Source organism: Temnothorax curvispinosus, unplaced genomic scaffold (genome assembly GCF_003070985.1).
Source record: "Temnothorax curvispinosus isolate PA1 unplaced genomic scaffold, ASM307098v1 QBEX01012418.1, whole genome shotgun sequence".
Lineage (NCBI taxonomy): Eukaryota > Metazoa > Arthropoda > Insecta > Hymenoptera > Formicidae > Temnothorax > Temnothorax curvispinosus.
Genome location: NW_020222198.1, coordinates 1 through 16,777, shown reverse-complemented (window position 1 = coordinate 16,777; position 16,777 = coordinate 1). Strand labels below are relative to the sequence as shown.

At 34.0% G+C, this 16,777-nt stretch overlaps 4 protein-coding genes across 10 annotated transcripts in view; 2 read left to right on the top strand and 2 right to left on the bottom strand.

The window, feature by feature from the left end:
* Positions 1-8,756, top strand: part of LOC112462426 — a 10,380-nt gene extending 1,624 nt beyond the window's left edge. The window contains exons 2-13 of one of the 2 annotated variants that reach the window (XM_025028181.1): positions 1,547-1,594; positions 1,685-1,834; positions 1,964-4,860; positions 4,935-5,164; positions 5,273-5,489; positions 5,565-5,717; positions 5,815-5,979; positions 7,200-7,388; positions 7,467-7,644; positions 7,699-8,033; positions 8,269-8,405; positions 8,481-8,756. In XM_025028181.1, coding sequence (XP_024883949.1) covers positions 2,092-4,860; positions 4,935-5,164; positions 5,273-5,489; positions 5,565-5,717; positions 5,815-5,979; positions 7,200-7,388; positions 7,467-7,644; positions 7,699-8,033; positions 8,269-8,405; positions 8,481-8,631 — 4,524 coding nt within the window. In that variant the 5' untranslated portion in view covers positions 1,547-1,594; positions 1,685-1,834; positions 1,964-2,091 and the 3' untranslated portion in view covers positions 8,632-8,756. Of the gene's footprint in view, positions 1-1,546; positions 1,835-1,963; positions 4,861-4,934; positions 5,165-5,272; positions 5,490-5,564; positions 5,718-5,814; positions 5,980-7,199; positions 7,389-7,466; positions 7,645-7,698; positions 8,034-8,268; positions 8,406-8,480 lie in introns of both variants that reach the window. The other variant, XM_025028180.1, reaches the window with a different exon arrangement.
* Positions 1-13,707, top strand: part of LOC112462428 (brahma-associated protein of 60 kDa-like) — a 21,489-nt gene extending 7,782 nt beyond the window's left edge. Inside the window, exons 2-8 of one of the 6 annotated variants that reach the window (XM_025028187.1) lie at positions 10,357-10,418; positions 10,971-11,097; positions 11,375-11,550; positions 11,873-12,203; positions 12,356-12,553; positions 12,690-12,948; positions 13,075-13,707. In XM_025028187.1, the coding sequence (XP_024883955.1) occupies positions 10,357-10,418; positions 10,971-11,097; positions 11,375-11,550; positions 11,873-12,203; positions 12,356-12,553; positions 12,690-12,948; positions 13,075-13,481 (1,560 nt within the window). In that variant the 3' untranslated portion in view covers positions 13,482-13,707. The other 5 variants (XM_025028186.1, XM_025028188.1, XM_025028189.1 and 2 more) reach the window with 5 other exon arrangements.
* LOC112462430 (ATP synthase subunit g, mitochondrial) lies at positions 8,737-10,201 on the bottom strand. The gene is made up of 2 exons (XM_025028194.1): positions 10,087-10,201; positions 8,737-9,079 (listed from the first exon to the last, which is right to left on the bottom strand). Exons 1-2 carry the CDS (start codon positions 10,163-10,165, stop codon positions 8,820-8,822), a joined length of 339 nt encoding a protein of 112 aa, XP_024883962.1. The 5' UTR covers positions 10,166-10,201; the 3' UTR covers positions 8,737-8,819.
* Positions 13,708-13,932: 225 nt separating the features above from the next.
* Positions 13,933-15,214, bottom strand: LOC112462431 (dehydrodolichyl diphosphate synthase complex subunit NUS1; the record flags this gene model as incomplete). The annotated part of the gene is made up of 3 exons (XM_025028195.1): positions 13,933-14,099; positions 14,182-14,431; positions 15,068-15,214. Coding segments are annotated over 3 exons (488 nt in total), but the record flags the coding sequence as incomplete, so codon positions are not given.
* Positions 15,215-16,777: the final 1,563 nt, after the last annotated feature.

The window sequence follows — 16,777 nt, the reverse complement described above, 5'->3', positions numbered from 1 at the left end:
CCCCCCCCTCGCCCCTGCAAGTCCTTTTTTAAACTTTAGACGCACTTGTGATATAAAATAGTGTGTGTAACACGTGCGGGTTGAGAATTGGACACGCGTGCGGAGTGGACGCACTCGCCTTCGGCTCGTGCGTCACTCCGCACTTATGTCCAATTCTCAACTTCCCGCACTTGTTACACAAATAACTATTAAGAAACTATTATAGAAACGTTTTTTTAATGACAAAATAAAATTCCTATTTTTCACGTCTTTTGAATGTGTTTATGTCTTTGAGACATGCGTGAGAATGTTTGTAGAAGCTTTATGCATATACCATATAATTTTGAACGCAAAAAAACTTCTCCAACACGTCGCATATCGTATATAAAAAAAAAAGATTAGTAATACCATAATATTTTCGGGTTGTAGTTACTTTTGTGAAATAGTTGAATCACCTTTATAATTATTTGATTAAACCTAACTTTCATTTGCTTTCCCAGGTAGCAAGCACTCGTCATTTTGACGTCAATTGACGTCACAAGACGTCAAAATGACAGACTTTTGACGTCAATTGACGTCAAAATGACGAGTGCTTGCTACCTGGGTTTATACTACAACCCGAAATGTTGTACAATATATCAAATACAGAGTATATTTTAATTCTGGTAGTTTAAAGAGCATTGTACATTGTACAAATAACTATGTTTGAGTTCCGTTAACCTTTTACTGTTGACTAGATTTTACAGTACAAATAACTACGTCACATTATTGAACTAATTCGACTTTTAATCAATTTGACTCGATACCCAGTTTGTACAACCAAATTCTCGCAACCCTGACACTTAGTTCTCGTTACCCAATTTTTTTTCAGATACTAAAAATACGTATTAAAATAGCGCCTTTTTTGTAACTTTAACCGCAAATTTCTCAAAATTGTGACGTGATAGAGCAATTTGATGAATAGAATTATATTTATAAGCGTCCAAGAAAACCACGGAAAACAATTATACTCTCGTTCTTGTGTTCGAAAAAAAATCATTTTTTAATTGAACAATTATATATCTGACTCATTTTGAGAGTAGAAAGTGTAACATAGCTACAAACAGAACTTTTGCTTATGTTTCTCCCATCATTTATAGTTTCTTATGTTTATTTTTACCAAATGTAGATTAACTTTAAACCCTGCGTATGATAGAGCACATATTCGGAATAAGAATAAATATTAATAAATATTAGGGATCGGAATTAGAAATAGTAATTAAACGTAACGCACAATGGAAAAGAATAAAATATAAGAATAAATATAGGAATTTTCTTACATTGCATTTACATATCCTAATATTTAATATTTCTTACAAAGAATATTCCTATATATTTATAGATTCCAATATTTAATATTTATGCTTTATTCTTAATATGCGTTTTATTGTGCGCAGATGGCCTTAATCTCGGTTTATCTTAATTAAATTAAGACCAAAGCACAAACTTTTGCATAACGCATAATGCATATTAGACTAGAAATGTACATACAATCACCTGTTACCATCTGTAACTTATTTTGCTTCAGTACTTCTTACTCCAGCTGCGATAACCGACGAGATGGCGTTGTTGCACAGTGAGTTTTTGTTCCAACAATCCAACTACCATAAATTTGTCAACTCAAGGTGAACTCGCCACGTGTGATCGGTGTGATCTCTTTTGTTAGGCACATGTAACGGATATTATTTAAATAAATGTGCAATATAATCTGAAAGAACAGATTGAAGGCATTCCAAACCATCCGGCGAGATTCAGCAAAAAGAAAAGTAACGGACGTCATGACACACGGCAAGAAGCAATAATTGAACCGAAAATAGTAAGAGAAAATTATATCTTTATAACTGAAAATGTAATACACTTTTGTAATATAGTCTTTTTACTAACTGGTAAATATAATGAACTTTTCTGTACCTTTCTGATTTGTTTGTACTGTACGTATTTCTAGGATAGCACAGAGAGAGAGAGACCTTTTCGCAAATGAAAGGATACCACGTACATGCATCTTGTACTGTGTATTAAGAATTGAAACGGTTCAACAGTTTAAATCGATCGTGAAGGAAACCCAAAAATAAGATGGATCTACACAATCGTTATTCACATTTCTCTACAGTGAACATCTCACTTTTACAAACTATAGACAGCAAGTACAAGCTTGACGTACATCATTTGATACAGTGTTACAATCAAGAGATAACTACAGAAGAGTTAAATATGGATAAACTCGAGCTCTGCCGACTGTTGTTGTGTTATGAATATCAATCTGCATTTCACGATGTCCAGAGTGGCGAACGTAAGAAGTATGTGATACCTGCTGACGCGGAGAAACTTTCCTTTCCTAATATAAAAATGATCTTTCCACCAAATTACTCGCGAAACGCCTCACAAATTTCGCTCTTGTGCGACATAATCATTTTGCAAATGATACTTTATCATAATGCTAGCTCGATCAAACAGCATCTGCAGTATTTCTTCTGCTTAAGCAAAGCTTACATCGCAACCAGCGAGTCTAGAATTATGTATATGAAGATATTAGAATACCTTTTAGAATTTTTACGCTTATATGAACTTCACGCCACTAGCGAAGAGATCAAAGCATTGAAAAACCTTAGTTGCATGTATTTAGACATTATAAAGTCGTGGGTAAAGGTAAAGAAAGACAATGAATGGAGATTGTTTGCTTTAATGTTTCCTAAGTTAGTAGAGATTTTTACTCCGACATATATCGTTTATCCTCTATGGGACCATTTTTTGCACGAAGCGAGTGATTTAAAAGAGTCTCTCACTGTCTTGAGTATCATGGCAGACACTTGTCTCACATCGTCACATTCAATGAATATATTACACCGTGATATTTATTGTAAGAGCACGTTCTGGTTGTTCGTATTAAAGGGATTGCGATCACCCGTGCAACAATATCACAAACAGGCCTTATACATAATGAAGAAAGCAATTGATTCTCTGAATGAAGAGGTTGTATTAAAATTGGCACGACCGAATTTGACAAAGGCACAAATCACACCGTTTATTTGTTATCGATCTGGTACGTTTTCATCGATGGATCACATTAAGAAGAGATTTTTCCTGGTGTATGAAGCGGTAGAAGAGAAGCAAGAACACTTAGTAACACCAGCTTTAACTCATATAGCTGATCTAATAAAAGTAAACGAAGAACACAGAGCCTGCGATTGCTTTAACATTGAATGGCTGCAGTGCATTTTCGAGAAAGTTTTACTGCATGAAAATAATCGTATTGCAAAGTGGGGTGTATCGCACGTTTGTAAACTGGATGATACCATATTTAACGATCAGTTTCTCGAATTGTTTGTAAATGTTCTGAATAATAACTTTCTTTACGAATGTCAGCCTGATGAGGAATGTCCGGACATCGTGAAGGAACTCTCGCACTTCCTCAAATGCGCAGAGAAAAGTGATTTGCTAAACAGATTTCTCAAGAAGGTCAGCTGTGTAGCCTGGGGTCCTGTGGCAATATTTTATATCATACATGCGTTACGAACAATTTCACAAAAAGAGATACAACATTCCAATTGGCAGACTACCGAATTGAATGCCATTAAATCTTTAGTGGAAACAAATTTGAGCATGCACTCTCATATTCTACGTACCGCGTCTCAAATTGAACTCTTGAGAGCAATCCCCAATTATGTACGACAGATGAGCGATCTACCGTTGCTCGCCAATGTTTTAGCTACGTTTCCCCCTGGAGAAGGTCTCACGAGAGGAACAATTGTTTGGAACATTATTACAGCATGGTTACAGAAATTATTAGCGAAAAAAGACGTGGAAACTTTCGTGAAAGAGACATGCGAAAAATATTCGCAAGTCTCCTTCCTTATTGAAAATGCTAGTCTTGAGAGTCGTAGGATATTTGCATTAATAGTATATTTGTTATATGATGCAAATCTTATATTCTCGTGCAAGTTATGCCCTGCCGCAGCATCATTAAGCAATTGGCTGTGTACCTTGAATGGTATCGTTCTACGACCTTATGCTGATATAATCTCAAGTATATATATAGTAGAATTTATGTCACATTTACTGCATCTTTCCGTGAAGGGACCCCTCGATAAGATGACGGACTTTATAACGTTATATATACGTACCACTTTTAATTTTTTAATTAAATACATGAGGAAGATGTCCACAGAGCTGACTTACGAAGATTATACGAGATATACAGCCATTTTATCCTCACATATCGTCAACGCACCTCTCTTCATACCGAAAAAGGATGCAAACGTTTACATAGAAACATTGCGAAATGAAAGTATGAACTTGATAAACAACTTGCAAAGTTTAAATCTACAATATTTGTACGGATTATACGTTTTGTATGTCTCTCAGAACGCGTTAGCTTTGCCATGTCCAAAAACCTTTTACACGAAGCATTTGTTGACTATGCGGGAGTTAACGAACATTTCTAAGGATATCAATGCAAATTTAAAAGGAAAAATTACATCGGAATATTATTTGCTTTTCTTAAAACTTCATCATCAATATCTCGTGAATTCTCCAGTGTCCTCGTGGATTCCTGTTACCACAATGCTATCTAACTTGCTACAATTTCTCGAGATAGGCCTACTAGAAAACATTTCTGAAATTGCAAAGATACTAACAGTAATAGTTGATAATAAAGTTATAAGCGAAATAATCGATAGGAAAACTCTGGAATGTGCTTTTGATTTGGGCTTTACGTGTATTATAAACAGTAAAAAGAACAATATCTTTTGGACAGCAGTGGAAGACCTCATGGGAATTATTATTAATAATAACTTTTTCCTTTTGCCTAATGCCGTGCTTAATGCCGCGGAATTCGTGAATCAAGTAAGTCGGATGCCGAAAGACGTATATCGATGTTTTTGAAATATCGATCGCTTATGATCTATCTTGTTTCGCAGTATATTGCTGAATTGCTAAATTGCAAAGGGGAGAATACAAGATTCAAAAGAATAATACTTTCTAAAATAAAAAATTTGGACATACACAATTTGATAAAATTAGAAAATCCGTTAGAGAACTGTTTATTTCATGGTTCTCCATATCTGCGTAACAAGAAAATCGAAAATCATGCTCATTTATTTATTGTCAAGCACTTGGGTCAATATTATCCAAAACACATCTTCACGTTGTAAGCATCTGTTTATCAATATTTATTTTGAATAAGTGATTTATAAATATATAAATTTATAGGTAATTTTTGTAAATAATTAATACAATATTGATGTTCTATTAATAGGGATTATAATAATGATGCCGCGATCAGAGCAGAGGCGGTTATACTGTTGCAAAGAATAATTAATTCAGAATTAAATTATGCACCAACACTTGTACAGTTAATACTCGATGCATTGGAAAAGAATAAAACCAAGAGATATTTTAACGATTCGTCCTTACATAAATTAAAACACAGAACAATGCAAATTTTATTGATATTAGAACCAATGTTGGATGAGGTGAGCTAAGTTTTCGTTGTTAGTTAAATTTTATTTTTACTCTGATTAAGAAATTAATAGATGATTGTTTCGTAGGAATTTGTCTCTTTACTACAGGAAAAATTATGTAATTTTATTTTTTCGGAAAGCAATCAGTCTAGCGTGAGAATAATGCAAGAGTGGTTGTTGATACGAATCTTTGCGAAAAATATTCATTTGCATGATACGTTGTGGTCACTGTTTGCAAAGGTAATCCGAATAAATTCTATAATCCTGTAAAAAAGAAAGACTTCTCAAATGTCTACATTTGTATACATATATCAGAGTATACATATATTATTTTCAGAGTTTGAAGCACCGACCAAGGTGTACGATCTCTGTTGCAAGTATTGTCTATCATGTCGCGAAACTTCTTTCAAGTACTTATCAGAAAGTTTTTATTCGTACAGCCCTGCCATATATAGTACAATGTTGCTTAGGACAACAATTTAACGTGCGTGTTTATAATCAGGCAAGTAAAATCTGCAAAACGAGGCTTAAGGCTTTTGGACTCTTTCCGACACCTTGTAAGATTGTGACGTCAGGGGCGAGAAATGACACGCTGAGAATTCGTGCGTGCCATTTCCAAATAAAAATATATTTGCATAAAATAACACTTTAGATCACTTTAGCACACTTCACAAATACTCCAAAGTCTATCCCTTTCCCTTGACAGTTAATAAACAGCCGTAAAATAAATGTAATACGATAAAGGCTTATGCGCAGGCACATGACTATAGCTTTTGTATTACATTAATTTTACGGCTGTTTATTAACTGTCAAGGGAGAGGAATAGACTTAATTACTCTCAGAATATTTTCGAAGTGTGCTGAAATGATCTGAAGTGTTATTTTATGCAAATATACCTTTTTTATTTGGAAATAGCACGTACGAATTTCTCGCTTCTGACGTCACAATCTTACAAAATGTCAGAAAAAACCCAAGAGCCTTAAGGATGTTCTGGAGACACCGTCCCAATTAAAAGTATGCAGGAAATATTAAAAACATTGATAATAATTCTCCACAGAGATCCAAAGACAAAAAAATGTATTTAAATATAATAGTTACGGCAAATCTAACAGAATGTAAAAGACGTAGATTTAGGGTCGGTTATTCCAACTTATTGGTAAATTAACTAATAGTTAAATCATATATATGTCTTTGTCTTTCCTTCAAATTAGACAAAGATAGACATATAATTTAACTATTAGGTAGTTTACCAACAGGTTGAAACAATCGGTCCTTAGTGATTGTTAATAACTGTTACTACTTTTTTTTTTATCTTGAAAAGAAAATTTTGTAAATTGCTCCAAATTTTATTGCCATATTTTTCTTTGTTGATGATCTACTTGTGTGTAAAATATCATATTGGTAGCATTTTTTAATTTTTACATTTTTTTCTGTAACGCCATAAAGTTATGTGTTAAAACTCGGATATTCAAAAATTGATAATTTTTTATCTAAATTGTGAATCGATCTGAAATTTGGCTCCAAATTTTGAAAGAGAATACAGAATATGATATTAAATTTTCATCAACTTTGTAGCACTTTGACAAACCTTCCAGAACATCCTCAAGATGTAATGTAAATATATATACGGGGTATTCGAAAAGTGGAATAATGGGGGGTCCCACACTTTTCAAATACTTCGTATGTATATTTTCACTCATCTTAATTTTTTTCTGTCTATAGTTTATTTTGACACAATTGTACGAATTAATAAAAGCAACGTATGGTGATCATAATTTACCCGACTATAAAGGTATATATCAAGCTGCTGTGATTGGTTTACAACAGGAAAGTTTGACAAAAAATTCATTTAGAATACAGGATGATTTTTATTTTTCCAAGTTTCATCCAATCAACGATTACAGCTTACAGGTACACACTACACGTTTGCCCTCGAGAAAGAATTGAATTTGACGTACTTACTAATACATCATTTTGTGACGTTTATAGACAATTTACTATGAATTACCACGTTTGACTAACGTAAGTTGTGACGAATGGATTAGTCCGGATGTGTTTAAAGACTTGATGTTTGAGCAAAGTGATGCTCATCCTCTACAGCTTTATAATGCGAATTCATTTCTGACCGAGACCGAATCTTCCGTATATCTGACAAAATCTTTCGCAGGTAAACTAAAATGGCAATAAATATTGTGTAGGATATTAAATAGTTACGTTGCAGGTGATGCACACGCCGAATTATTAGAAAATAATGGTGAAACCTATATGGATTTAAATAATATCCAGAAAAAGATTGAGCCGTCAAAGCCTACAGATTTACGTGGTGATATTTTCGAAATGACGAGCGAATTCATATCTCTGCAAGATGCACAGCTGCAAGAAGGTCTAATAGTTGTAGCATCTTTTGTTGATCGACCACCGAATTTAGGTGGAATTGCCAGGACATGCGAGATATTTGGAGTTAAGACACTAGTCATCGCAAATGCAGATTGCGTAAAGGACAGAGAGTTTCAGTTTCTCAGTGTATCTGCTGATAAATGGTTAAATATGTTACAGGTATGTAAACAATTATTTCTCGAATCTATATTTTAACAAATTGTAAATAGCAACTTTCCGCAGCTTGGTATAAGCAATCTTCATTTCTGTAAGTCGGCACAGTCTTTATCTTTCAAAAACGCATTAAGAATGATTTGGAAATATTTAAAATATTTTTTGGAAAGTCTTTGTTTATCAAGTTTATCAACTGTGAGTAGATTTCCAAAGAAATACTGCAATACTTTAAAATCTTTAGGTGAAGCCGCACGAGTTGCAGAAATTCTTGTTGGATAGAAAGAATGCAGGATGGTCTTTAATTGGGGTTGAACAGACGGTCAATAGTATAAATCTGATGACGACACAATTCGAGAAAAAAACAATTCTTATTTTAGGGTAATTATAAATTACGACTCATGACGCGTTACTTCGAGACCAGTATAATTGATAATGAGAATCTCTATTTTATAGAAATGAGAAGGATGGTATACCAGCAAATTTCATTCCTCTCTTTGACAAATGCATAGAAATTCCTCAAGTGGGTGTAACACGATCGTTGAATGTCCACGTTACCGCTGCAATTTGCATATGGCAATACGCAAGTCAACACGTGTTAAAATAATAAAATTTTCCACGTTTTTAAGATAAGATGGCGATATTAAATAAATGTATTTCTGCCGAGATAAACGATTCGCTATATTGTAACACTTCTTGAAAAGAAAAATATACGATCTATATTTTTATATATTTACGAGCAGGTCTATAATTTATACAAGATTATCTATGTAAAATTATACATATGTAGCGTACTTATACATTATATCCAACAATGTGCCGCTTTCCGATACATTCTCCAACGAAGAACCAGCAATATATTTCGGCAGCTACTAAGGTGTTTATGATACCCTCGCGCACGGTGACGTCGCGATAACGACCAGTCCGTGCAGCATGGATCAATCTTGAAAATCCACTACGAATCGCAGGGATGTCCTTCAGAGTGGGTGGCATCAGTTCTACTTTGGCATACTGACCCCATGCTTGCAGCACAGGCTTCGCTTGATTGATCCCAACTGTAATTCATATGTATTATTCAATTTTATTTAAATACAAATCTTGTGTATATACAAGGGATATTTCTCAGAGTTCTGGGAATCATGCCACGAGGCAGACATCTAGCGTTAATGCTGTGATGTATAAACAAGTGGTTTTGCGCTGAGAGAAGTGTTCATTTAAATGGAAACATTAGGTTTGTTTTTTACATTGCTACATGAACTGCACTAAATCCTTCTTGCTTTCGCCAAATTTCAAATCTTATGTATAGGGTATAACATATATACCCTATTTCACTTCCAAGTACAGAGAATGTACAGTCGTTCAGTTATAAAAAATAATCTTATATTAAAAAACTACAATATAATGTTGTGAAAATTAATAAAATACAAAATTTAGAGCACAAATCTCACAACATTAGAATTCTTCATATGTACATAATAAGACTCGAGATATAACAAAAGTATATAATTCTATTTACAGCAAAGTCTAAAAACATTAATAACAAAATAAAGACTCAGAGTATTACATTACACATAATATACATTAATATCAGACTAAAGACGTTATATAGTTACAAAAATTCTAGATTTATTTCTTTAGTCATCACATTACGAGGCATGTCATATTTTACATCAAAGAATGCTTTTATTATGAACAAATTTTAAGTAAATTGGGAATATATTTATTACTAAAAATATACTGCTTTCAAAGGAATTTAAATTGATCTACAAAAATTAGTATGGCTTGTCCATTCCTGTGTTCTGTCATGAAAAATACAACCTCGACAGAGCACAAAATTTAATCAGCAGAAAGCCATTTTAGCGATTCACCGACACATCTGACACAAAAGTGAATACAAAACTTTTGTAATGACAGGTTCACAAATAATTATTTCACGAAAATCTGATGGGGAGTAAGAGTTACATAATACACGCACGAGTTGCAGCGAGGTTAATTCTCGCCTGAAATAATCGTATATAACGACAAACGTGCCACGATAAGATTTTTAAAACGTCATCCGTACGTTTTACCAATTCGGTGGATTTTGCGACGAGCCGTGCCATCGTCTGCCTGTTTAATTTTTTAGAAAGGAGAAGAAGCATGCAAACACTCCGTCAATTGCTTGACAGCGACACAGCGACAGGCAGCGACAAACTTTCCTTTTCTGTCTAGTGACAAAAGTCTAGTAACAAAAAACTCGATATAGGGATTGGTCGAACTTATGCGCGATCGACTTCTTAAAAAAGAGACAAGAAACTCGTGCGTCGATTAATCGATTTTTGCCTATTCCTAGGAGAAAGCGAGCAAAAGCGAAGGGCAACCGCAAGCGCAAGCTGAAGAAACGGAGCAAACGGAGTAAACGTAGCCAAAACACTAAAAGCGTCTCAAGGTTATTCGACGATACTCTTTATAAATATCATTTGTGAATAACGGTCATTGAATTATCGTGTATACGCTCTATCACGACGAAACGGAGTGCAACAGTTTCGTTTTGTTATCTTTTGTGAAACTCGATGATCTAAAGTGACCGTAGATTTTTGGGGAGCGCCAATATATCGGCGTTTCTTCCGCGCAAATTCGTTTCACTGAAATCTCTTGCATGTTAGCGTACAATGCGTTCGCGCAATCGATACGTAACGTTATATTGCAAGTAGAAACGAATTTTCTGTTCGTGCTAGGTTACGTTGTACCTGTGCGTCGGGTGTCGATTATGATTGTCGCGTTATTTTGTGATATAATTCCAAATTAAACTAAATTAGTTTCTGCACATGTAAATAAAACAGTGTGTTTTTATATTTTGACTTGTGTGTGTATTTATTGTATTGTGTTGTATTTATTGTATGTTCATGCATAATAATTATGTTGCAATGGAGATATGTTTAAAATCGCTTATGTGTTTCTCTAAAGAGTGCGAGCAAAGATGGCACAGAGATTTCCCGTGCCAAACGCAGGAAGCAATGGACCACCGCCTCAGCGATATCCACCAGCGGCGGTACCGCCGAACCTGAGACAGTATTCTGGCCCCAACTTTCCGGTAAACATATATCTTTTGACTCTGATACACAAGGTCTGTTTTCTATTGGTGAACTGGCTACACTAGTTCAGAGTTTATCTTCTTCACTCCATATTGGAAGGAAAGCTAAACTAGCCAGTTCAGCAATAGCAAACAGACCCATAATCAGATAAAATATTGATATAACATGTTGGATATATTGAGATTGACTTTCTGTGATACTTGATAATCATATGCAACGGTTACAATTTATAAATTATGCAAACGCTTGATATAAGTAAGTTGATTTCGGTCACAGATGCAGCAAAGATCTGGATTTACTCCGCCACCGCAAATGGGTAACGCTGGGCCTGGTCCTGGTGGGATAATGAGACCAAGCCAACCGTATTCAAATATGCGTCAGGGCCCAATGCCTACGCCTCCTGTTGGAAAAAGAAGCGCGGACCAACGTATTCCTATGTCCCAGCAAAAACCGTAAGTATCGTGGTCATCAAGAGAAGTTTAAGACAAACACTTTATATTTACTTTGTGTGTAAATTTTGTATCTTTATTAATCAGATTATATTTTAACAATTAGCTACTCTTTATTTTTTTTTATTTATCCTTACTCTTGCATGTTTGTCCTTTTTATTATTTCTATCTATAACTTGATATTTGATCTAAATAGTACTATTCTGTTTATACTTGACACCAAGTTTTATTAGGAACAACCACTGCAACCCAAGGCTTACAGAATTATTTATAATTTCTGTGTCTATGGTTTTCGTATAAACTCATTTAGGTATTTTTGGAACAGTGATTTTTCACATTCCACATCAAAGAAAAAGAAGAAATTGGCAGACAAAATACTGCCTCAGAAAGTGCGCGATTTGGTGCCAGAGTCGCAAGCTTATATGGACTTGCTGGCGTTCGAGAGGAAGTTGGATGCGACTATAATGCGAAAACGTCTCGATATTCAGGAAGCTTTGAAGCGTCCAATGAAACAGAAACGAAAATTGCGTATTTTTATCTCAAATACATTTTATCCGGCTAAGGAGGCAGGCGAAGGAGAGGAAGGATCTGTGGCATCCTGGGAACTTAGAGTCGAAGGGCGTCTTTTAGATGATACAAAAAATGATCCCAATAAGGTATAATATCACAATGGATTATTAAATATAATTATGATATCAATAAATAAATAAATATATATTATGTGTGCATGCATGTGCGTGTAGTCTAATTATTTCATAAATATAAATAAATATATTCAGTGATAACAATAACTGTATGAATTTTACAGGTAAAACGAAAGTTCTCGTCTTTCTTCAAAAGTTTGGTAATAGAATTGGACAAAGATCTGTATGGTCCTGACAATCATTTGGTCGAATGGCATCGTACGTTGACTACTCAAGAAACCGACGGTTTTCAAGTTAAAAGACCGGGTGACAAAAACGTTCGCTGCACAATCCTTCTGCTTCTTGATTATCAGCCATTGCAGGTAATCTTTTTTACATAAATTAATACATAAATTAATTGGTAATCTTTACATAAATTAATCATTTCATCACAATTGGTAAATGCTGTCCACATTGATTTTAAATTTCATTCCTATTAATCTTTATATAATATTTCAGTTTAAATTGGACCCAAGATTAGCGCGGTTATTAGGTGTGCACACGCAGACACGACCCGTCATCATATCCGCGCTCTGGCAATATATAAAGACGCACAAGCTCCAAGACAGTCACGAGAGAGAATTTATTAACTGTGATAAATACTTGGAACAGATATTTGCCTGCCCACGAATGAAATTCGCCGAGATACCGCAACGATTGAATCCATTATTGCATCCACCCGATCCCATTGTAATAAATCATGTTATAAGTGTAGAAGGTAAGTGAGGTACCATTTTTATCCCTGATAAATATTAACGTTTTAGAAATAATTTCGTGGAGAACAAAGTATATCATGAGCTAAAATTAATTAAGCATATCTGATATAAAAGTTTATATTATTCAGGTACAGAAACGAAGCAGACCGCGTGTTATGACATCGACGTGGAAGTAGATGATACATTGAAGACGCAGATGAACAATTTCTTACTGTCGACTGCGAGCCAGCAGGAAATCCAGAGTTTGGACAACAAGATTCACGAAACCGTCGAGACGATTAATCAATTGAAGACTAATCGCGAGTTCTTCTTGAGTTTTGCTAAGGATCCGCAACAGTTCATCAACAAGTGGATCATCTCTCAGACTAGAGATTTAAAGACCATGACAGACGTTGTCGGCAATCCGGAAGAAGAACGGAGAGCTGAATTTTACTATCAACCTTGGGCACAAGAAGCCGTATGTCGTTATTTTTACACGAAAGTGCAGCAAAAACGAGCGGAATTGGAGCAAGCATTGGGTATCAGGAACTCGTAAAAGTATCAAAACTGTACTTGACCATTTTATCATAAAGCTATGTAAGATATTCGTAAGTGTTCGCCTTTATAATTATTGCAACATGTAACGCTATGGCTTATCTTTCAAAGCATATATTTGTAACATTAATGTAGATTATGCGAAAAGATTGCATTTATTTACGCAAAGCAAATTTTATGCCTGTGTGGAAATAAAAATATAACAAAGAATTTCTTTTTTTCACGTATGTAGTTGTATGACGAATATATCACAATTTCAATCAAATGTTTGTTCCAAAATTCGAACGGCGGACTTTAAATCGAAGAAAGGCTCAATGAAAAATAACCACTTTTCTTTAAAGTACCCTGTACGTTTTTTAATGCATCTTTGTCACGATATTAACGTATCTCGGTACAGTCACAAGGATTTATTTTTGCATTTGTAGCGCATGTAAAATAATTATGTTAGAAGCTCAGTCTTTACGATAATTTATTTTTCCTTACGCAGATACACAGTATCTCTTGTATAAATAAGGATAATTATACATATCATTTACCGTACCGTTGTACACACTTGTTATATCTCTCTAATAGACACGTGAAATCTTTCACTGAGATACTAACATACATCGGCAGCATTCTGAAAAAAGTTAAATTGTTAATTTAATAAAGTAAGATCGAAAAATATTGGCAGATATTCATGATAATTTTTTAGGACTTACAAAAATTCTGTTGTTCTTGTGTGCCATGGTAAAACACCATGTGTGGAACAAGTGTAACCATATATTAAAGCGAGATCGGGATCGGGCATCCCTTTTATTTGTAACTTTTCGGTGATTAATTGGTCCGTAATTTCTTCCGATTCAAGATTCCCCGTAGATACGGCTTTTGCCAATGACTGCGTCAACGTTACTATTTTCCCTTTGCTATCTATATCCGACAGTAATGATACATTTATCTTCGACTTGCTTCCTGTAATTACAACGTGCAATTAATAACAATGATGAGAGATATGCTTAAACGTCTAAATGATTGGTTATTGCAACAACTTCGCCGCCAAATGTTTTTTAGCTGACTTTTCGTTCATATGCAGGTTAAATAATTTTATTTTAAAAAATTTACAAATTAAAAAAAGACAATGAGGTATACTCAATATATAATATTAAATTTATAGTATTGAGTTACATGAAAATATATGACATGTGATATTTATTTGACTGTCATTCTATGACATTCACTGATGACTGATAAGGCATAAATGGAAAGCTCAATGTTGATCGTTATGACGGTGAATATGTTAAAAAAGTACGGAAGTTTGAAATATCACGAGTTACAGAAAAATAATTATTTTATTAAATTAAATTATATTACAACTATTTCGATAATAATCATCTTATCTGCAATGCAATTATATGACATGAGCATTGAGCAGTACTTTTTACATATTGTTTCGTATGCAACTGCACATTCGATTAGGGAATCGTTTTAAGAAATCGATTAGGAAAGCATATTTAACATCGTTCAACAATTATTCGAAGACCTACGATTTTCTTAGAAATAATACAAATAATCGGGAGGAGGGGATATGGAGAGAAAAAAATACGCTACCAATTACTCCATTTTGACTAGGTGCCTTTGCATGTGGATTCCATATAATATGGTCTACTAGATCAGGCCGCTTTCTCGCAAATTCTTCTTTAAGATTGATTTCATTTTTCTTAAAGAAACCTGAAAAAACAATATAAATAGAGAAAACTTAAATTCGCACAACAATCGTTCATATTCCTAAATCGAAAAATATATCTCGTTAAATTATATGTATATATATATTTTTTTCCATTAAATGTTTTTATAAATTTTTGTTCTATTTGCAATTATCTACATTTATACATAATTTGTGTAAACTGTTCCTTATTTTGCTTCATAAAAATATAATTGATGTTTATTTCGCATATAATAACATTATAATCATTACTAATGTAACTAACTTATTATTTAGTTATATAAAGATATTTACTAATACGTCAGAAATAAGCTTAATCCTTTTCTAAAAAGGAGATGTGAAGTTTATTGTTGTCGCTTTTCCGCGATGCCGATTGGTTTTCTTGCTGCGCTTACTTCATTTGCAGCTGTCATTGTATATTTTGACAGTTGTGTATAATAGGGTTAATAGTGAAATGTTAAAGATAAATAGCGCGCGCGTAGCGCGCGTCTGTAGTGTCTAGTATATTAAAATGTATACAATTCATTTTTTTATATCTAACAATTAGGATATATTATATGGTATAAAATTAACAGTATGACTTTGGAAAAAATTTAAAGTTTTACTACAAGGCCAAGATTGCGATAACGATGGTGCGCTGGCAAATTTATTTTTATGTACATTTGAAATAAGGTTCATGCATAAGTAAATTTAATTTTTGCATTCTACATGTGTTATCTAAAACGTCGTACAGAAGCTTAGGTGTTCTATGAAAACGGCTGATGAAAAGGAAAGGATGCTTTCCTTGTTGCATCATTTCCTGATATAATCGTCAATCTCTTTCGCTTAGCCCTAGGTAGCAAGCTGACGACATTTTGAAGTTAGATTGACGTTAAAATGACAAATCACGTAAGCTTACTACCTGAGGGTAAGCGAAAGAGATTGACGATTAAATAAGCAATGAATTAACGAAATGATGCAATAGACAAGCGTATAAAAACAAGGAAAAACTTAATTTCTACAAGACAAAACAACTGCGTTACTCATTAATAAATTCGACAGAACTGAGTTTTTGAAAAACAAAGACGCAACGTCGAACATAAACGCAAAGTGAAATAAGGCATAGCTGATAAGCGTAAAGTTACGATTGAAGCGTTAGAGTCTCCGCACAAGACTTTCGTACTTACTTAACGTAGTGTAACGAAACGTGGATCAACGCACAAGAAACGGTTACGGCGTTATACGTCAATACGTTTCTTATGCGTTGATCTACGTTACATTACCATACGAAAGTTTTGTGCGGAAGCTCTTAAACTGTATCCTACTGCAAGATGCAATATTTCGTAACTAATACAATTCTTCTTTCAACCGATTATAATTGACTTATAACTTTATATCGATATATAGATATTTTTACTAATATTGTTGCTGTATATAATGAAAATATCTTTCGATCAGTATCTTATGGCGGTAATATAGCGTCTGTTTGCTGAACTGACTCCACTAGTTCCGAGTTTATCTTTCAGACTCCTAAGGTCTGTTCTATTTAGCTAAACATCTTGCACAATTCATCTTTCCTCTTTTTTCTTTTCATGTTGGAGAAAAAAAGAGAAAAG